The sequence below is a fragment of the Thermobia domestica genome, chromosome 13 (assembly GCF_964235325.1).
Source record: "Thermobia domestica chromosome 13, izTheDome1.hap1.1, whole genome shotgun sequence".
Lineage (NCBI taxonomy): Eukaryota > Metazoa > Arthropoda > Insecta > Zygentoma > Lepismatidae > Thermobia > Thermobia domestica.
The window spans coordinates 47,921,813-47,944,525 of NC_137466.1; the positions used below are offsets into that span (position 1 = coordinate 47,921,813).

At 36.7% G+C, this 22,713-nt stretch overlaps 1 protein-coding gene across 3 annotated transcripts in view; it reads left to right on the forward strand.

Moving 5' to 3' along the window:
- Positions 1-22,713, forward strand: part of LOC145668129 (atrial natriuretic peptide receptor 1) — a 2,711,550-nt gene that overhangs the window by 1,641,865 nt on the left and 1,046,972 nt on the right. For all 3 annotated transcript variants that reach the window (XM_081735691.1, XM_081735693.1, XM_081735692.1), the window contains one exon: positions 129-203. In XM_081735691.1, coding sequence (XP_081591817.1) covers positions 129-203 — 75 coding nt within the window. The remainder of the gene's footprint in view (positions 1-128; positions 204-22,713) is intronic.

Genomic DNA, 22,713 nt, shown 5'->3' on the forward strand with positions numbered 1-22,713 from the left:
TATATATATATATATATATATATATATATATATATATATATATAATTTCAAAGAACGTGACTATAAAATGTATCTTTGATAGAAAACCTACCAAACTTACACATCTTCTCTTTTCTCTATTGTTTCAGAGTTTTTATTCCATAGACACAATTGGTCCAAGTGACGTCAATCGACAAGTATTTATTCCAACAGGGTTTTACAAGGTATGTATATACTTTACTTAATTTACTTTTAATGTTGAAGATTTCAGAAGAATTAATACGATTTGATTTCTTTTGTCATCAATATTACTCGAAAGGAATCTACATTTCATTTAATGCGAAAGTAATGTCTTTGGAATTTCAATTTTGTCATGACTGTATTCCTGCATTACATTAATTTTATGTAGTGCATTTGTTTACTGGCAGTTCGGTATGGTACACCGTACTGGAACCCAGTTTCTGAAATTCTTTTAAAAAGGCATTTTTTTAAAGAATGAATTGTGCAATTTAAGTCGATTTGAATAGTGTAAGAACAGTATATTGTATGCATTTGAAAGGGTAATACAATCAATGTTTTGCAACATATGCTAATTTCTTCCACGTGTTATGATTTTGAATCTTGTCTTTGCAAATGCTTAAATGAAGAAGTGGTTTGTTGCTTCGTAAATATATTTGAGAAAAATAGTCTCGGGCATACTATTTCCTCTAAAGCACATTTGGTAACAGTTGTAATATATTCCTGCGAATGTGTAAAGAGGCTATCTCAGATGACTTACAGTAACTTCATCTACCCCCCCCCCCCAAAAATAGAACATCTCTGCTTGTACTGTTGTTCTACAGAATAGTAAGAGCGTCTCTAATGTAGTTTAACCCTAGTAAATATGTGGACTCACGGCTGCTTCGTGGTCATTATTTTGCGGTTGATATCAAAAGCAAGGAGCAATGTACAGACGACAAAGAATGTCAGCTTCTTGATATATTAGTACAAAAAGACAAACTACTTTAACCTTTCGGCAGTCGCGCTGTTGTAAAAAGTACAACAGTGTTGTTGTTTTTGTTGTAAGTCACTACGCGAGTAAGTGGGAGAACTAGCTGTGATATGTATGCCTTCCTCCCCTTTCTCCCCACCACTCCACCGGTGTAAATAATAAATATTAAATAATAAATAAGTGTAAATAATAAATATTGATACTAACTTCTTGAAATTTGTAGAAGCAATATCCCATATATTCATCCAGAACGTCATAATATATTCACATTGTGTTCCCATTATCACATTCAAAATAGTAAAAATAAATAAAAATACAAACGACACATGCAATAAATTCGGTCAGTTACGTATAAATTAATATATAATAATAATATTATATATTTATCGGTAGTCGCGTCTGCCTATGTAACACGGGCAGTCGCGCGTTGTACTTTTTACAACACTTAACAGTAAAGATGTTATAATATTATTATATAATAATTTATACGTAACTGACCGAATTTATTGCATGTGTCGTTTGTATTTTTATTTATTTTTACTATTTTGAATGTGACAATGGGAACACAATGTGAATATAAGTCAATAACATCTTTACTGTTAAGTGTTGTAAAAAGTACAACGCGCGACTGCCCGTGTTACATAGGCAGACGCGACTACCGAAAGGTTAAGTCAGAGGAATCTTAGATAACCTGTAGCACAAATCAGCATTGGGTCGTATCCCGTATTTCTAGACCTTATTCCCAGTCCATCCCTTTACTGTAACTGCCACGTCCAGTTTTGCATTTTCCTTTTAGAGCTAGTGGGAAAATAACTGGTGTGGAAAGTAACTGGTTTCACAAGTTACTTAAGATGGTAGGTGCTGGAAGTCGTCTTTGTACCTAAGTATAGATCATTTTGGCGGGACCAAGACACCATCCGTTATGTTTAACATTTTTCATTGATTCCTAAATACGTGAGTTCGTAACTCTTACTTGTTAGAACATTTTTCACTATTTATAATATAATTCCAGATCCACAAATTTAAGTGGTTGTTTATGATCCAGTATCGTGGATAAACAAATAAATTAATCTGTACTCACTAAACTAAACGTGAAAAGGAGAAAAGAAGAAAAACCTTCAGAATTATATAATATTTTCTTTAACTCTTCTTTGTTTACCTTGTCAGATTAGTAATTATATAACAGGCCGGAGAGAATATTTCCAGGAGCCGTAGTTTACCGGAACTGTCATGGGAAAGCAAATTTGTGCATTTTTTCTTTGCGAATTATTGCTTTGAGTATATCCCAGGACAGAAGCATAAGTAATATGTATGTGTGTGGCAATCATCTATGACGTAACAAATGTTTGCAATATAGGATATTTGAAATAATAAGAATAGGGTTCGAGAAAACAAATGTACATACAAATGGTGATCAGAAAAATGGAAACATCTGAACGAAATTGCAACTTACCAGATTAATATGGTGTCGGTCCACCTTTTGCCTTCAGAACAGCATTGATGCGACGTGGGATGGAGGCATAGAGGTCGTGAATGGTAGCAAGTGGAATTTTACATCATTCCTCGTGCAGGGCATCGGCCAGTTCTGTGAGAGAGGATGGAGGTGGAAATCGTCGCCGGAGTCGTGTTTCCAAGACGGACCACAGATGTTCAATTATGTTGAGATCTGGGAATTGGGCGGGCCAGGGGAGGTGTTGAACTTCATCCCGATGTTCCTCAAACCACGCTGCAACAACGCCAGCTGTGTAAATGGGTGCATTATATATATTCTCGCGTATTCCCATTCTAAAAGTTGCTTCAATACTATTCACTATTATTAAACATCTATCTCTGTTAAATTACAAAGTATAATCGTAAGACTGTAAGTTCAGGATTTCGATTTATTTCATTTACTTTCAATGACAATAGAAATAATGGCATTCATCACACAGTTTCATGACAGTTTATGAAATATGTACTGCATTTGCTCATTTTTTGTGGAGGGGCCGTGGTGGCTCAATGGTATAGCGTTTACCTCTGGTCAGGGACGTACGCAGGTCCCTGGGGGTCTGGACATCCCCGAAATTTCGACTTTTGTGTAAATTTAGCCTAATTTAGAGGCAATTTTAGGAATTTTAATATAAAATACCCTCATATTGAGTTTGGACCCCCCGAAATAAATTCCTGCGTATACGCTACTGCCTCTGGTGCATGAAATCCCTGGTTCGATCACTGCTCGCTCCAAGTAAACTTTGTGGTGGACGAACACCGTGTGTATGGGTTTTCTCGGGGTTCTCCAGTTTTCTCCCACTTTCTTCATTCCACCATTTCATTCATTTCTTATCACTGTCTCCTTTAGCTTAGCCGGCATAACCGTAGGACGTAAAGCTGAAAGATTTCATTTTTTTGTGGATATTATTTTAAAAAATGAAATGAAATCTTTGAATTTAATATTCTACGATTATGCCCTTTGAGCGAAGGGAGACGGTGATTAAGACAAGTGAATGATGATAGAAGAACTGGTGAAATGAGAAGTGGGAGGAAACGGGAGTACTTCGAGAAAACTCATGGACATGATGATGTCAACCACAAACTTACTTGGCTGGGGAATGAAAAAAAGAACCCCACGCACCAGAGGTAAGCACTGTAACAAGGCCGCATCCAGGATTTTTTGACGGGGGGTGCACCATTAACTAATACTACATTTGAGTTAAATTTTAATTTTTAAAATGCCTTTAGGCATTTGTGGTGTGAATGAGTTACGGTATATTATTTTGATGGTGAATCCTTTTCCATCAACCTTCTGAAAAGCGACCTAAGCTATTCTTTTGCGAAACTCGACTTTCTTTTGCAAAACTCAGTTTTTCACCGCTAGCTTCTCATTTTAGTCAGTGTATATCTACAACCAAGGGAGATACATGTGCACCGGTGCATCCCTAAATTAGGCCCTGCGCTCTACCACTAAGTCCCCGTGTCTTTCGTGAACATTACTGAAACGCATAACAATATTGCATATGTGTTTAGGTCTACTATCAGGGAGTAAAAATGAAGGGGGAACGCGGGCGGATGTCGTCCCCACTGTTTAAAAAAATATCTATGGCGTCCCTTCACTTTCTGAGGCAATACAATGGGCAAAGATAGGCACAAGAGACGGTGTGAAGTCATGCATCAGCCTATCTTTTCAGTTCCACTTTTACCTCTGTTTATGACCTTTACATGCACCACAATAAAAGTGTAACCTTATTGTAAAAAAAAAAATTCTCTTGCATTTTCTGCTGTTCTTTTGATTGTTTCTGTTAATCTGGACTTTCGTAAATTCAGTCAACGTATCCCTCTACCAATTAGCCCAAAATAACGAGATTTTGCTAACTTTCACTATCTTCAGGAAGTACATCATTCTCTATATTAGATGATTTTCTTCATAAAGTACAATGAATAAAAAAAAAACATTTTAGAGTAGAAGGTAATACATTATAACTTTTTAAGAGTATAACTGATAAAAATTTCATTTAAAAGCATAAATATTAGAATTATTTTAATATTTTTTCCCCTTTTGCAAAATATTTCAAGATGTATGATATACAGTAAAGATTGAAATATAAGCATTTAATGTCAGTCACTAAACATATTGTAACGATGTATTTCATATTCAGGATAAAAAATGAGTGAAATTGAAATAACAATCTTTCTCTTCAAAATAACAATCTTTCTACTTGAGAGAAAAAAGCTTTCTCCAATTTTGTTACTTTCTCAAAATTTCTTTTTGTTGCTATTATATATATATATATATATATATATATATATATATATATATATATATATATATATATATATATATAGGGTAAAGCATACAGTCATTGGCCATCAAATAGTGATTGGCCACATTGCGATTAAAAGTACAATAATAAGGACGTGCTTCGAAATTTCTCGTAATTATGTTGCTGAAGCGGACGGCGATTGTCTTTTCTTTGTTTGTAAATCGTCATTCTTCCACAAGATTGCGCCTTTGTAATGCTAGAGTTTCGGAAGTGAAGACATGTGCGGATCAGTCTGAAATTCTAGGTAAGTCTTATGAAATTCTTAAGGATTCTTCTAACAATAAATCAATCATTTTCAGGATTTAAAGTTGTTTTTCTTGTGGTAATTGATGATAATGGATTTCTTAAGCTTTGAAGCACTATATAACAGAATTTCTTATATCTATTTTCTTATTTTCTTCATTTTCGGGGGGTGGCTAATAACTATAACCTGATTACTCTTCATTTACAGTCATTGGCCACGTATGCCAATTACTATGTATTTGCAGAGTTAATAAATGTGGCAATTTAAAAATATTCTGAGCCTTTATTATGCACTTTATGAAACATATCTTTTTCTCACGTTAATCTGAATGTATTTAACAGTTGTTGGCATGGTGGCCAATAACTAAATATATCGGGTGGCCAATCACTATGTACAGTTCTGATTTCTCGATTTTCTGTTTCTGGCTTTGCAGTCGTAATCGCAAGAATGCCAAAAGTTGCTAAAATACCTTACGATAAGGATATTATAGAGAAGGCTCTCAGTGAATTACATGAAACAAAAGCATCTCAGAGATCCATAGCAAAGCAATATGGAATTCCAAGAGCTACGTTACAATATGAGATAAAGAACTCCGATTGCAACAACAGGTTTGGTCTTTCCCCTATTTTATCTAAAGAGGAAGAAGAGACTATTGTTCGGTACGCCCAATTGATATTTGCATTAATAGTTATGTTTCTACTTAGGTCTAATAATCTATGTATTCACTTACAAAAACGGAAAATACAGAAAACTGCATTAATATTTCGATATATTATTATTAGCATTTACTCTTTCATAGTATTCTTCTCAAGCAACTAATTGGAATCATTAGCTACTTTTTAATTAATATCTTTTTTATATTCCAGGGTTTATGTTTAATAAAAGTTGAATTAGCATGCTTTAATATCAATCTAATTCAAACTGCATGGAATCAAACATTAGTCGACCACTAAGAGATGACAATAATAGTATTGGTGACATTCATAGCATTATTAAACGTGATTTCTTATGTTGTTGTTGTCAGTGTAGAAATTTATATCGGAAACCTAAAATTTAAAGATAGGGCCTATATTTCTAAACTTTATTTCTAGTTTATTAGAGCGACTAATTTATTTTCTTTTTACAATATTGCAGGCTTTTCTAAAGAGACATCCGGAACTGAGTCAGCGCACTGCAGAAGATGTAACGTACGCCAGTGCTTGTATAAGTGAGAAAGACATTCGTAGTTGGTTACAGGAAATATACAGTTATTTACAGGAATCAGGACTGCAAGACATCCTAACACAGCCATGGAGAGTGTTCAACGGAGATGAAACTAATTTTCATGTCTGCCCTTCGAGTGGTAAAGTTCTTGTATTCAAAGGTGATAAAAACGTTTACGACGTAAAAACGTCCTCTTCCAAAGAAAATCTGACAGTGATGTTCTGCTTCGCTGCCACCGATGATTGCCGATGTAAGTTGTGTCCGCCGATGATTGTTTATCCATATGAAAGAATTCCAAGTGTAATAATAAACTCTGTTCCTGAAGGTTGGGGAATTAGTTGAAGTGAAAACGGTTGGATGAAATCTGAAGTGTTTTATGAATATATAGCAAATATATTTTATCCTTATATTGTAAAAGAAGGGATTCAGCTCCCTGTCATCCTCTTCGTTGATGGCCACAAAACTCACTTGACGTATCAGTTAAGCCAGCTTTGCAGAGAACTAGGAATAGAACTTATTGCCCTTTACCCAAATTCGACACGTATTTTGCAACTAGCTGATGTAGCTGCTTTTAAACCAATAAAATCTGATTGGAAGAAAGCTGTTAGCGAAAAATCCTAATTGTGTACTCACAAAGGTAACCTTTGCCGAAGTATTACAGAATGTAATACAAACTTATTTAAGACCTGCAGTAATCATTAACGGTTTTAGAGCATGTGGGTTGATACCTTGGGATCCTAATGCCGTTGGTTATTCTAAATGTCTAACAACTTCAGGAACAAAAGTGAGCACAAAGTTAACAGAAAACACTTCCGTTCTTTCATTTGAGAAATTTTGCAGTATTGTAGGTAACAATAAAATTCAAAAATTTGAAGAAAACGATAGAAATGGCCTTCAACAGAAAGATGTAAATGAAGACAACAAGTTTGTCATCTTGTACAATATATGGAAATTTTTCAATCAAAACCATTTGAGTGTAACTAATAGTGCTGATGTGGAAAGGAGCCCGAATGCAACACAACAAATACAGACGAATATTGAGAACGGTGGTTATGTGCAAGATGAAAGTGTTCACGAACAGAGTGAAAACATTGGAATAATCGATCCTTTACCAAGCAATAGCAGTGCAGTTTCACCTAAGAAACAAAAAGCCCTATTTTGGAAACCAAGCATTCCCAAATAATTGAATACTTGGCCTGGCCCGAAACCCCTAAAAGAAAAGGAAAAAGGAACATAGAAAGAATGCCTTATGCAATAACGTCAGAAAAATACAGGATGTTATGTGAAAAGAAGCTAACAGAAAAGGCTAAATTAAATGAGGACAAAGAACGCAAAAAGAGAGAACGAGAGGAAACTAGAAAATCCAAAGCAACGATGAAGTCACTAGCCCCAAAAAAGAGAACAAAAAGAAAATTAGATCTCAGTAACACTTTCGAAAGTGGTAAGAAATGTTTTGTTTGTAAAGGTAGCGATTCTAAGCATCTGTTAATCTGTAGCGAATGTGATAATGCGACTCATGAATCATGTGTCCCCAGAAATCATCAACCAAACATTCCACTCTCACCAGATGATGATATTTATGTATGCCACAAGTGTTTCCACATTGATGATGAAAGTGATGTACCTAACAACTTCGAAATTGGTGACAATGATACAGAGTCATTGGCTGAAATATTGGAACTAATTGCAAAAGCTAATTGAAAGAGTGTTACAAAAAGTATGATATGAAAGAAGGACTAACTGTAAGAACTTTTTATTTATTTTTATATTACATAGGTCTAATTTATATAATATTCAAATATTTTTCAAGTAAAGTTACTTTTGTATTTCTCATAATTTCTACATTGTAAACTTTTAAAAATGTAAAAGAAACATAATACATAGAAATTAATATTTTGTTAAGTAGAAAATAATAGATTTTTTTAAAAAAATAACCACAAAATGCATTGTTTCATTTTCACAATCCTAAACTACTTTTGTCATATAATAGTGACCTTGGTGTTTAATTTCTAGCCTGTAGAACAAAATTGTACTCATATTAAGCTCAAAAATTTTTGATTGCGTTTAGTGGCCAATCACTAGTACAAACCCCGGCCAATCACTAAAAAATGTGGCCAATTACTGTACATTTTCGCATATTTTTACAAAAAGAGATTCTGTAAAAATGCTATATAACTTAGAGCAAAAAGAATAACCGAAATCGAAAGCTAATATCCCTATAAGTCCACTTAAAAAAGATTAGTTTTAAATTGCAAGAAATAAGGGCACCACTAAACACCAAAGTCAAAATTTTCCTTAAGTGGCCAATAACTGTGCATTTCACCCTATATATATATATATATATATATATATATATATATATGCGTCTCTTTAAATTTTCCAATTGTTCTTTCATGTTTCTCGTTTAAGAAGGGTTATTGATATGGAGTGAAAAGAAGAAAAGTGAATGGGGGAGGAGTAAGGGGGATGAAGAAGCAAAATGTAACTACAATATAAAATAAGACTAAAGAGAATCGTGTTTTGCCACTCGGCATCTCTTGCTTAAAGAGAAAAAAAATAAAGAAAATTTCAATTTCTGAATGTTGGCAAATGGAAGTCTGTCAATATAAAGGAAATTCTTTTCCTTGGGCCGTGTTCTGGAAAAAGAGTGTGTTTTATAGAATCTGTAGAATCGTTTTAAACAGACAGGAGCAAAAGCAAGAGACATATATACAACTTATTGGGAAACTATTTTTAACTTAGATTGTCTTCCTTTGCCTTGAGGAATATTATTATTACTAGTGATGCTGTATACTGTATAGTGAAAAGCATATTTTTCTGACTTTCTCCCTGTGGTTATAGATCAATGCATTGGAGGAAAGACGGTATTTATGCAACCAACATTACGCTTGTCAAGGCTAGACAACCAAGAATTTTGCAATATATTTATAAACAACGTAGAAGTTGCTTGCTCTTAACTTTCCTTCGTTAAAATAATCATCAAAACTTTCTTGTTCCATATCATCTATGTCAGAACAATAGAATATCATATTAATCACACTGAGATAAAAAAAAAACAGATCATAGACCAAGGATCTTATAAAATATAGGATCTGCTCTTACAACAAAAACTTGAAGCCATACGTCACATTTTCACCACCCCTACTCTGCCCACTCCGTCCAATAAGATCGTAATGTTTTGAGCCAGCAATCATGGCGGAGACGAAAGTAGCCAATTAGACGATGGCGAAAACGAGAGTAGCCAATCAGACTTGCCGATGCTTGGTTGTTTTTTGGCTTCATTAATTTAATAGGATAAAGATACATATATGCAGATCTTCTATTTTATAAGATCCTTGTCATAGACCTTTCTAATTACTTTATTGAGATGGAACAAATGTTGTGCGAGCCAGTTGGACTTCCTTCAGCATTATACAGTATTATGTCATGTGTCCAACTTGACCGCTACCTGAAAGTGTCTTCACTCTTAATCGCGGGTATTGGGTCATTTAAATGAGAAACAAACGTTGTTCCAACACGTAAGTTCTTTCGGACATATAAGTCTCATGTAAAAAGCGTGTGCTCTCTCTTTGTCAATTTGAAATTCAACTGACAGTTTGGTTCACCACTCGGATAGCACGCGGATTCGAATGTTCCACTTGAGGTTTCTGAGTTACTCATTACTTTCATAGCTGAATAAGGAGGTAGTGGTCCAGGTTGTAATTGGTGTACAATATTCTCACCAAATGAATATCGGGATTCAATGAGATCCTCTTCCATTGAAGACTCTGTATCAAAGAACTTAATCCCACAGTATTGAGAATAGTTTGATTCGTATATAACCAAATAAACAACCTCAATTCAATTGAATATTGTGGGGATCTGGTCACTTTGCTATTTAAAAATATTATGATTGTGAGTATATGTTTTATTGACATAAATATAAAGCAACTACAAAGCTCTTTATTACTAGTTATTTTCCAAAGAAAAGTGCATTATTATAGGAGTATTAATGATATATAAACAATCTCTTTTGTTGCTGTTGAGAGAGACATCCAAAAATAAACTTACCTCAAACAATAAACTACCCCTTGTCGAGTCATTTATGAAAAATGACTTAACCTGTATTGTAAGGAAATTAGTGAAACATTTATTTATGGAATATGAAGAAAATAAGCTGTGTCGTTTTTCGAGATAATCGTCCGGGAAAAGCTTTCCCACAAGAATAAACTAGCCATTATAGATTCTTAAAAAGACAAATGTGCTATGTCATATTGTCATATTATTAATGGAACAGAATTATAAACAAAATCGTCTGACTACCCAAGTGTAACTCTGACTTCGAGTTGAGATTATGGCCGTCGAATACCTTGTCCCAAACGAACATAACACGAAAAGGGATACATCCTCGATTGCAATCACTGCGGAGATTTAAGCGTGAAACGTTAGAAATTGAGCTCCATACTATACCTTACAAAGTCAGATTCCGGGTCAGATTTTTCGGAAACGGTAGGGTAAAAATTTAGCGAATATATATCTAATTAGTGTGCGGAGTCCAGCAACTTTCGAATGAAAAAATTGTGTCCCAGTGGCACTCGCAGGGTCACAGGCGGGATCAAACTCAAAATTTGCAATTGGAACCGGGAGTCAAGTAGCATATTGTATGAAAGCTATTAATAAATAAAAGAAGATAGAACAAATCTCAACTCTCTACGATAACCCTGTACAAATGGGCAACTGGTCAAAATGTCAATACAATCTACATCAGAAAATCTATGGCCACTCTTGTAAATCCGTTAAGTTCTGAGAATAACAAAACACAAAAGTGCAAGATATTGAAGTAAAGCAAATTGCTGCAGAGTCTCTTACAGAGTCCAAAAACGGAGCTTATCCAAGTATAAGTGTGACGTCGAATGACCAATGGACCTTAGAATGACCATGACCATTGGATTGTGTGTCCTAGAAAAGAAAGGATACTTGTCAATCGCAACCGGTCTTGGAGAGTGAGAAGTTCAAAAGGCAACGGTATATGCTTCGCGAATCGGGACCCCAAATTCGCGGATTGCACTGTGAAATTTCTATCGGGAGATGTGCTAAACGAGAAACATGATGGTAAAGACGAAAAGGATTGATCTTAAAACTTTGTGGTACATTGAAGAATAAGGTGGTGGAGAAAACGTGAATAATGATGCAAAAACAAAGTATATCGGAGGGTGCTCTTCTAGGGATATAGGAAATGGTCAAGAATAATATTTCGTGAAAATATACAAAACCATTTTGATAACTGTAAACATGACAAAGAAAAGCAGAAACAAAGTGGAGTAGAAGACGAGTAAAAACATACTGAACGTACGAAAGGGGAAAAGTTTATACAAGAACGTTGCCATTGGCATGATTTCCTTTTCAAAGCGCTTCCCTACGGTACGCGTGTGTGTGCGTTCGAATCAACTGATATCCCTTGAGAAAGGTGGCCCCGAGATCACTGTAGGAAAGACGGTAGGTCGCCCCTCAGAAGCTCCTCAGTCGATTATAGCAGGCACACTTGCTCACTGGATACGCCGAAGATTGCAAATGTTCACTTCATAATCGGATAGAACAACAGCTTTAGTCCAGTCTAATGATGTGTACTTCCTCCGGCAATGAAAATGTTTGGTACGGGCCGTTTATCTTAAAATTTCACTGGACAATATCAACGTTGCCCAAAACAGGCAGTTTGTTTTAAACGTACAATCTTTGGTACATAACCAATTACCAGCTCCTGTTTTTAAAGACATGATCATTTATGCATGGGAGAAATGTGAATATAATGTTCAACATGTAAATGAATGTTCTCACAATGTAAATGAGGTGTGCTTTTCTTTCACAACTGGCCAGGGAAACTGTCAATCAGATAATTGTTCTGATGGAGTATATATTCGATGTGCTTATTGTAACAAGTGTAATTGTTTAATGCATTTTCTGGAGAGAGTCTGTTCTCATTGAATTTTACGATATTTGTTTTGGTTTTGTCTAGCGCAATATATGTTTTCTTTATTGAAGTAACATTCTGTAAATATACCAACACGTATATGCGAAGTTGTATATCTATTTTCTTTGGACATAGTTTTGTTTACTTATATTTCATCCATATATTCTTCCAATAAATTGCATATTGCTGCAAATCAGTATTGTATTGTCACAGGGTATTTTGTGTGCCAATATTCTATGAAACACTACCTTCTGGTACGTTCACTATGCTTTGGCTCGTCTCCCACCCCACTTGGTTATCGTTTTCCTTCCCGAGTTTACAATTACCGAACTGGTTTCCAACTTCATATTTTAACAAAATATTATTCTTGATCATTCCCTATAGCCCTAGAAGAGCACCCTCTGATATATATTTTATTTCTGCACCATCATTCCAGTATTCTCCAACCTCATTCCTCTCCAAGTTGCCTCGCAGTTTGAAGGTCACTCCTTTTCGTCTTTACCACCATGTTTCTCGTTCAGCAAGCCTCCGATAGAAATTTCACGGTGCAATCCGCGAATTTGGGGTCCCGATTCGCGAAGTATATACCGTTGCCTTTTGAACTTCTCACCCTGCAAGACCAGTTGCGATTGACAAGTACACTGAGAAAAAAAATTGTAGGTGGCGTACTTAAAAAGATAGGTTACATGCGTAATTCCTGTAGTTTTTGGACTTAACGTACAACAGACGTATAACTGAAACCGCATGTTTTATAATACTTTCCGTATAAGTGTTCCATTTATACGTACTTTCCATATGAAACAATACAGGCGGTCAGGATCTCTCATACAAATGGATGTATATAACATATAGCTGGCGAAGGTAACATAAGTGTAAGCATGTGATATACGGAAAACTGTTAGATGCCATACATCCTGCAACGGCATGATATAACATCTAAGGGCAGTGCCTATATTGCATACGGATAACGTATGCTCCGTACTGATTTCTATAGTAAGCAAGAGGATACCGTATGTTTGTACAATATACCGCTGTCCGGAGAACGGATTTTTCTCTGTGTATCCTTTCTTTTCTAGGACACACAATCCAATGGTCATGGTCAATCTATGGTCCATTGGTCATTCGACGTCACACTTATACTTGCATAAGGTCCGTTGTGGGACTCTGTAAGAGGCTCTGCAGCAATTTGCTTTACTTCAATATCTTGCACTTTTGTGTTTTGTTATTCTCAGAACTTAACGGATTTAGAAGAGTGGCCATAGATTTTCTGATGTAGATTGTATTGACATTTTGACCAGTTGCCCATTTGTACAGGGTTATCGTAGAGAGTTGAGATTTGTTATCGTAGTTTGATCCCGCCTGTGACCCTGCGAGTGCCACTGGGACACAATTTTTTCATTCGAAAGGTGCTGGACTCCGCACACTAATTAGATATATATTCGCTAAATTTTTACCCTACCGTTTCCGAAAAATTTGACCCGGAATCTGACTTTGTAATGTATAGTATGGAGCTCAATGTCTAACTTTTCACGCTTAAATCTCCGCACCGGTTGCGATCGAGGATGTTATGTTCGTGTTATGTTCTTTTGGGACAAGGTATCCAACGGCCATAGTCTCGACTCGAATTCAGAGTTACAGTTGGATAGGTTCCGCAGTAAGTCGTTTTTGAAAACATTGTCTGAAAAAACAACTTATCCCAAGAGTAAACTACCCTTTTGGACATTTTCAGGACATACGCGTCATATTATCAGGTTATTAATGAAAGTTTTATTATGAAATATGAGCAAGGTCATTTAAATTGTTTTCGAAAAGTCGCATTTTTTTATTCTCACCCTTTAGTAAGTGATTATTTTTGGAGGTAGAAAGAAAATTCTAAAAACTTCCCTAGAGAATGTTATAAGTAAACATTAAATCTAAAATTTGGTCTCGATGTGTTGAACAATAGGCTTCTAGTAGATTGCATATCTTTGCATCTGTACTGACGGACATCTAAAGTCCCACCACAATAACTTCTTATATCAACATTATGATAAAACTTAAGATCGTATAGTACAATGAAATCTTTAGTTATACCCTGGAGACATAAGGAAAAAGAAAAATAACAATACTAATAGTGACTAATTATACAAGAATCAGTGGAATGAATGTGTGGAAAGATTTGCGAGAACCTCAAGAAAACAAATAATAAGATGATCGCTAAAACCTCGTATAGCCTGAGACCGAGCCATGGATTCCTTGCACTGGAAGTGAATACTCTAGCATTAAAGATATTCACATGATCTAACCTACGGAAGGACAAATCTGTACAAGTAATATGACATTGCTACGAAAACTAAAAACATTTCTTCGACTACAATGATTTTTTAAAAAAAATATTCATACATCAATAGTTTTTGATGTAGATTTATATATAAATGAAAAATATTGCAACAATGTCACATTCATTAAAAAATACACATCACTTAGTGATTCTCTATAGAACATTTTTATCAGAACAAAAATGTATTTTATAAACACATTAAATTCTTCTTCAACTTTAAAAGTTATCCATAGAGATCAATGAAGTAGCAAATCAATGGTTTAATACTTTATGTGCAGATCTTTAGCACAAATTACTGCCTTAAGATGTCTGGGCATAGGTCGAACCGAAATTTTGCTCCTTTCTTGGAAAATTTTGGAGCACTCTTCCAAAAAAGAATTGGAGAGCTTGCTTGCTCGAATGGCGTGTTCTGTACTTTTTGCTCACATAGCTTCACAAATGCTCTATAAGATTGACATCCGGGCTTTGTAGTGGCGTTAGAATCCGTCGTGGAGCATTATACAATTACCACTCCCTAGTGTGCTTGGGGTCATTCTTTTGTTGGAAATAAAAAAAACTTGACCCAGCTTCTTCATTATCCTTAATAGGTTATCGCACAACTCACTAATATACCTGTTGTCATTCATATTATCTTCAATAAAAGCTAAGTTTCCCACTCCAGATAATGCCATGTATTCATAACCCATCACACACACACACACATCTCCGTATTTTACTGTAGAGATCAAGGATGTTATAAAATAGAGGATCTGCCCATACGTATCTTTATCATATGAACTCAGTGAAGCCAAAAAGCAACTGAGCATCGTCTCAGCCGGCAGGTCTGATTGGTTATTCTCGTTTTCGCCAGGATTGTTGCCTCGGAATATTGCAATCTTAGTGGCGCGTAGAGAGCAGAGTAGGAGTGATGAAGCTGTGACGTTTGGCTTCACGATTTTATTGTATGGACAGATCCTCTATTTTATAACATCCTTGATAGAGATGGTACGTTGGGGTTGCAATTCAGTGTTAGGCTTTTGTCGCATCCATCTTTTGCTGTCTGACCCGAATATATTACACTTCGACTTGTCTGAAAATGTAACAGTATCCTTAAATTCGTTAGTCTTCTCATAACATTCATTAGCAAACTTACAGGGGCTTTTGTCGGTTCATTTCGGAAATGTATGTTTTATTTCCCTGGCTGTTCTAGGATGAAAAGTACACTATGTATTACATTTCGTACTGTTTGAGGATCCACAGCTTATGTGGAGTTGTCACGATATATTCATCCAGCGACACAGTACTTCTAAATAGTTCTTTGCATGCTAGATAATCAAGTTTCCGTCGTTTGCGGCACTTGTGGGCGTCTGTATGTCCATCTATTACTGTTGAGTTTGTTTGCATATTTTGATTGTGGAAGTGCCAAAATTAGTAATGGAGAGTTCTTCTTTTGCATTGCATCAAGGAAACTTCACTTGTTTTATGCCTCATGTTGACCACCAGAACTTGCCACCACATTACAGAGTCAACTGACATACACGGAACTCTTCCTGCAGATACAAGTGCTGGAAGTAGGCAGTATATGAGGTTAGATCAACAAACAAAGTAACTTTTTCGCTGCATGAATACTTTTTTGACTATCATAAATAGCAAAAAATGAGGTGTTGAAACAACACTGAATGCCACTTTAACGTGTTACTTGTGTGTCAATTCAACACCAAGTTTCATTAGCCACGGCTAGCATCCTGTTAGAAGGTTACGCCCTCTTTAAGTAAGGAAAAGCGAAACAATTATTGGATCAAGGATAATGGTTGGTCTAAGGGATGTTATGAAGTAGAAAATCTTTATTTAAAACATATCAACAAAAACAGAGGTCTTAAGGCCATTTTCGGCCTTAACATATTGGATGGAAGAGGAAAAGAAAACTAAGAAACAAACAAACAAAATAAATACAATATATGCTGTAATAGATACACAGAATCAGGAAATTACACGATATACATATTAAGAAAGAATCAAAGTATTATTCATATTATTAAGCAAGGGTGATCGATGAAAAATAAGTAATGATGATGTGAAAATGATGCTAGCGGCATATGTTTATATATAAGATAAAGGCTTCGATATAGGAATAAGTCTTGTGATTATGGAGATGAGGTGCAAATCACGCCACAACACGCAGGTTATGTAAGAACACAAATGAAACCATCTTCTTGCTTAGGAGCTACTCTAGGCTATAATGGAGACAGAGGGAAGCCCATATTAGTTAAAGGGAATGTCAGTGTGCACTATATGATGGGAAGATGAGAGGGTGATGACGGTGAGTATGAAAATCGTCAAGTAGATGAATATCAGGATGATTCGGTGGAAGTGTGTAGCAGTACAGTGTGAATAATAGTGACAAGGGTGTGTGCATAAAACGAGAAGGTGCGGGGTGTACTGCTGAATAATACATCGTAACCAACAAAAAAGGATGATGATCTTGGTAACGTCGAGTGATATAATTTACCCTGAGTTTCTCGATGTGGTATTCTAAGGTAGGAAATGTAATGAGACTGTATAGGTACTGTGTAGGACTGGGTAATTTAATCCGGTAAGCAATTCGGTAGGCATGTCTTTCAAGTATGAGTAGTTTCTGGTAAAAAACTGTGTGGAGCAGATACCCAAGCTGTATTGCCATGTGTAAGGGTCGGACGCAAGAAGGCTTTGTAAGTATTGAGTACAGTGGTAGGTTTTAAGCCCCAGGTTGTGCCAGTTAAACACTTCAGAAAATTTAGGCGATTGTAGGCTTTACTAGTAATCGTAGTAAGGTGTTTCTTCCACGTAAGATGCCGATCGAATGTTACACCTAGGTATGTTGCTATCTTACTGGCTTGTATTGGAACGTCGTCTACCTGAAGCGTTAAGCGGTTGGGATTACGGCGTACTTTGGTTGACTTTTTCGGCGGTAGGAAGACGATGGCCTGAGTTTTAGAAGCGTTAATTAATAAATGCCATTTTTTGCACCACTGGTAGAAATTATCTATGGCTGTTTGTAAAAGTGTATTGATTTCCTGGACTGTATTACAAAGGGAAAGGAAGGCAGTGTCATCAGCGTACTGAAACATGTGCAGTTTGTCTGGAAGTTGAGGCATATCCGTAACAAAGAGGAGATATAAAAGAGGCGATAACGCAGAACCTTTAGGGACACCAGAAAGTATAAAGATTGGATGTGATAGGTGATCGTTTATGGAAACGTATGCAAGGCGGCCAGTCAGAAAGTTGAAAATAAATCTGATATAAGGGATTGGAATATGAAGGCGAATAAGTTTGTGAATGAGAGCTAGACGCCAGACTTTGTCAAATGCTTTTTCAAATAGAATAGTACCAGACAAGAGGGTTTGACGCTATTATAATGTGTGGTGATTAGATTCGTAAGTCGAAGAAGTTGGTCGTTGATGGAGAAAGCAGGTCTGAAGCCGGCTTGATATACCGGAAGAATGTTATGATGAGCAAAGTATCTATGGAGTTGTTTGATCAGTATTCGTTCGAGGATTTTGCTAAATGTGGAGGTAAGCTGTATTGGACGATATGATGAAACATCACCATCTAACGGTTTGTTCTGTTTAGGAAACATAAGTGTTTTCGAAGTTTTCCATGGTTTTGGGAAATATCCAGTGCGGAGAATGAAAGTATAAATGGTTACTAAAAGAGTTAACAGTGATAATGAGCATTCTTTGATATGGCGGTAAGTGACCTAATCAAAACCGGGTGCAGAATTACGTTTTCGGTTGACAACAGCTCTGAGTTCATCGATTGTAATTGGTGAAGTTAACGGTGTGTCAGGTAAAAGGGAATGGCATGTGTTAGGTTGTAAAACGTAAGAATTCACATTAACGTTTTCGGCGGGATGTGAAGAATCATCGGAAGGTAGAGGTGTGAAGATGCGTTGGAGATTGTTTGCAAAAGCATTTGCTTTGTCTACGTCGAATTGTGCTGGTGAGTTACCAATTAAAATAGGATATGGAGTCCTGGTATATTTGCCGCATAGAGCATTGAATCGTTTCCAGTACTTTGAAGGATGATTAGTACCTGAAAGCTTATTACATGTTTTAATCCAACATCTAAGTTTATGAGCACGAATATAATTGCGAACTGTACGTTGTAACTGTTTATGATGGGGAAAGGCATATGGATTATGCGTGCCAGTATATTCACGATATAGCAGTAGAGAACGTGTTATTATGGTGAGATAGTTTAGCTGTCAAAGTGGGCTGATATGGGCGGGACGTACTTGTAGGTATGAAACGTGCACTAGCTTCTTGGATTGCGACAGTTATAGTGTCTGTTGCAGTGTAAAGCTCGTCTTCCGTTGTAGGTTCTGTGAGGTGACCTGTGTTGATCTGTAGTTATTCCAGTTTGCTTTATCAAAACGAAGGCTGGTGGAGAGAATTGGTTGCGCTTGAGTTGTGTTAGAGCTATGAGTGTTAATGGTAAGTTTTACTGGCACATTATCGCTACCAACTGGATCTAAAACTTCTACAAAACTATATGAGACTAGAGTTGTAGATAAAATGATTATATCAGGCGTTGTATTTGAAATGGGCCTAGTAGGTTTTGGGAAATCCTGTAGGATACCAGTCGTGTGAGTAGTAAGAAAATTTGTGAATTTAGTTTTCTCTTGATCGGACCGGCTATGCATATTAAAATCTGCCATAATGATATAGTGATTGAATGAGTTGGATATAAATTGAACAAATGTAGTTGGCAATGGATGACCAGGGCGGATGTAAATGGTTGCGACAGTGATGGTGATGTTTCGAAAATAGAGTGAAGATATGACGTATTCCGGGAGGTGAAGAGCAGTGCAAACATGTCGTCGATGCGGAATTTTATGGGGAAAGCCAACCGCCGTACCCCCATGGGTGCGTTGGGCAAGGAATTTGCAATCATCACGTAGTAAGTTATATCCAGGTACACGAAATACCATAGATGGCGTTAAGGTTGTTTCGTTCAACAGAAAGGCTGTAACGTGTTCTTCAAGGAGCAACGTTTCAAAGAGAACTTTGTTTTGACGAAATGAACGGATATTAAGATACATGAACACCAGAGCCATGAGAATGAGAATCTGGCAATGAGGTGTGAAAATGGACGGTGTTCCCAGAATAAGTGGCAGTAAAGTTAACATGGAATGTGGACTTTGCGGCTTGAATGATTTGCTGGAGAATGTGAAGTCGTTGCAATGGTTAGATGTTCTGCATTGCCAAATTGAAGAAGGTCAGAAGCTGGTCAAGGGTTATCGGAGCGTCTGTAGAATGATGATGTGTGATAGGTTATTCTGGTGTACGAAGAGGAACCACCAATTCAGGATGGTCCCGTTGTGGATTTGGTTTGCCCTTGCATTTATAGCTATAAGCAGGATGTTGCTCTTGACAAGTGGGACAGGTCGGAGGAGACTTTAGATTTGTACATGCACGGGTAGAATGTGGGCCGGAGCAATAACCACACTTGTGCGGGTTTCGATATTCGGAAGTTGAATGTGTTATATTGCTGGCATTTTTCGCAGCGCACGGGCAAAGGTGGTGGTGGACGTGATGGTTCCACTCGATGCTTATGTTGATAGATTGCAGCACCATTCGCTAGCAAATCGTCGATGGTTGCTTGGTGTGATGTCAACACCCGAACCATGTAGGTGGGGCCTCGATCATTCTTGATCCTAATGGCCTTTGTGATGGTGTGCCCTTCGTATTTTAGTTCTTCTAGCACTTCTTCATCGGTGTATGAGGGATCTACTTCTCTAATAACAACGGAAAGTAATGGTGTGCGTCTAGGAGGAGGCATCTGCTTACGGCGAATGTCTTGAAGTGAGGTTAGTTACGCGTTTTTACCAAAGATGTCAATAGGCACATTGTTTCTGATGGTTTGGAATAGTGCTTGATCTGTAGTCTTCAGTTTGATGCCATTGCGGGTATGGACGATCTCGGAGATGGCTGCGCGTGGTAAGTACTTTCGAAGTTGAAGTGCAACAAATTTGGAATTTGAAAACTTGCTGCCAAAATTGGTTAGAAGCATAGAATGAATAGTTTGCTGTGTAGTACGTTTGGAGTTCTCGTCTGGAGTATCGGCAATTATCATTTCATCTGAGTCTGAATCGGAGTTCAGATGTTTTTTCGATGGAGGCGAAGTGCTGAGGCGGGCGGCATAGCTTTCTTTCTCTGGAGCTGATCGAGAACGAACAGAGTCAGTAGAGACAATAGAAGCTACAGATGTCTGTGAAGTTCGCCGCTGGCGTCTATATGTAGCACCAGAGTCCTTCCGTGGTTCTGCCTATCCGGCACGAACGGATGGCCTGGCTACGACGCGCGGAAGACTAGAATGACGACCTTTGCTCTTTAAGCCAGATGTCTTGCCTGAGTCCGCCATCGTAATAGTCAAATCGGTGGGCAAAAGCCCAGGAGGTATGCAGCAGAGAGTTCCAGATGTAGAAGATGATAATGAAGTAATGTGTGGTAAAGGTCTGACTACCCGTTCGGATAGTAGTCAAGGTGGAGTAGAATCCGCTACCAAATCTGTAGCACTGCACACCCTTGGCTTGATCAGTCTGGACTACAGTGCTCGAAGAAATGGGGTGGAGAAGCACCCAGGATGAGGAACGGGAAGGAATTCAAAAAGCAGCTGTTCTGACGTCTGGTAGGTCACAGTTGGTAATGATCGATTGAATGAACAATCGATCGGAAGTATTGAACACCAAGCACGTCGCCTTAGAGCATATCAAAAATACCTCGTTACTGGCTGTGAGTATTATTGGCTGGTACGAGCAAAGCTTTGCGAAATATATTTCACATTTCTGGCAAGTAACTAAACACATTCTATGTTTTCTGTAATCAGTCACAAGAATATTGTTGTAAACCTTTGAATCATCTGACAACAGTTACACAGATAGCTGTGCTTCCATCTATTTTCATGTCATTCTTGTGTCTTAGCACTTATGAACAGAAGATGACAGGACTGTTGCCTATGTAACTGTTGCCTATGTCAGATGATTCACAGGTTTACAACAATAGTATTGTGACCGATTACAGAAAACATAGAACATTATTCGTTACTTGGCATAAGTGCCAAATATACTTCGCAAAGCCTTGCTTATATTAAACGATAAATACCAATAAAAATTCTTCCAGGTAATAAAGAGTTATTTCTGATATGCCCCGAAGGCTATGTGCTTGCTGCTGAATTAACACACAAGTAACACGCTAAAGTGGTATTCATTTTGTGTTGTTTCAACACCTCGTTTTTTTTTTTTTTTTTTTTTTTACAGTGTTCTTACACAATTTAAATTGATATGTTTTCAAGTTGTTCAAAGAGTTACTATTTTGCTTCTCTTTCTAGCGACTCTTTTTGGCTTTATGGTTTTTTCATATGGATAACTAATTTATTACCAAATTTATTTTTTGTTCGAAAATTTCGTGTCTATTTTCTTTTCATTATTTGGATCCTTTTAGTAGAGTGCAATAATAAACTTCTGTATTAACCACCATTAACCACATAACAAGTATATTTTTAGGATGACTATCGTCGAACATAGTGTTTTTTTAAATCATGGAGACTGTAACTTAACCCTGACTAAGAGTAAATTCGACTCCTATTCTTGAATGATTTTACATCCAAGCAGTGGCAAGTGTGAGAAATCCTATTATATCAAAGTCGAGTAAGTTTTACGAACGTTAACATGGAACTGTTTTTAAAATATAGGGACAAAATAAACTCATCCTCACATTCTTAAAATAAAACAGTTTTGCACGCATTGTTTCTAAGAAAGAAATTTTCCACAATATATGAGAATATTTAGGAAACGGTTCAAATTGATCTTTGTAGACTTCTGCTATCACTAAAATGCGTGCAATGGTTAAAATTTCTTTATGTTGTGTGATAATAGAGTCACATCTATTTCCTCGTGATTATTTCTGTTTCATTTGCTGTTTGTTCTCGATTTCGTTCGAATTTATTTATCGTTTGGTATGTCAGTTTTCATTATTTTTCTGTATTGCGATATTTTTGCTTTCAGTATTGTTCGGTAGGCTATTTTGTTTCCCTGGAATTGTTCGGTGTCTTGGTATTGGTCACAGTTTAGTATTCACAACATACGAAAAGTTAGTGTGTAAATCATAAGATCGAACACTGTTAGTGGAAATCTGTACTATCATCGCCATTCTGCCCTGAAAACGGAACTATTTGTGGGTTTCTCGAAGGACATTTCTGAACTCATTGCACGTT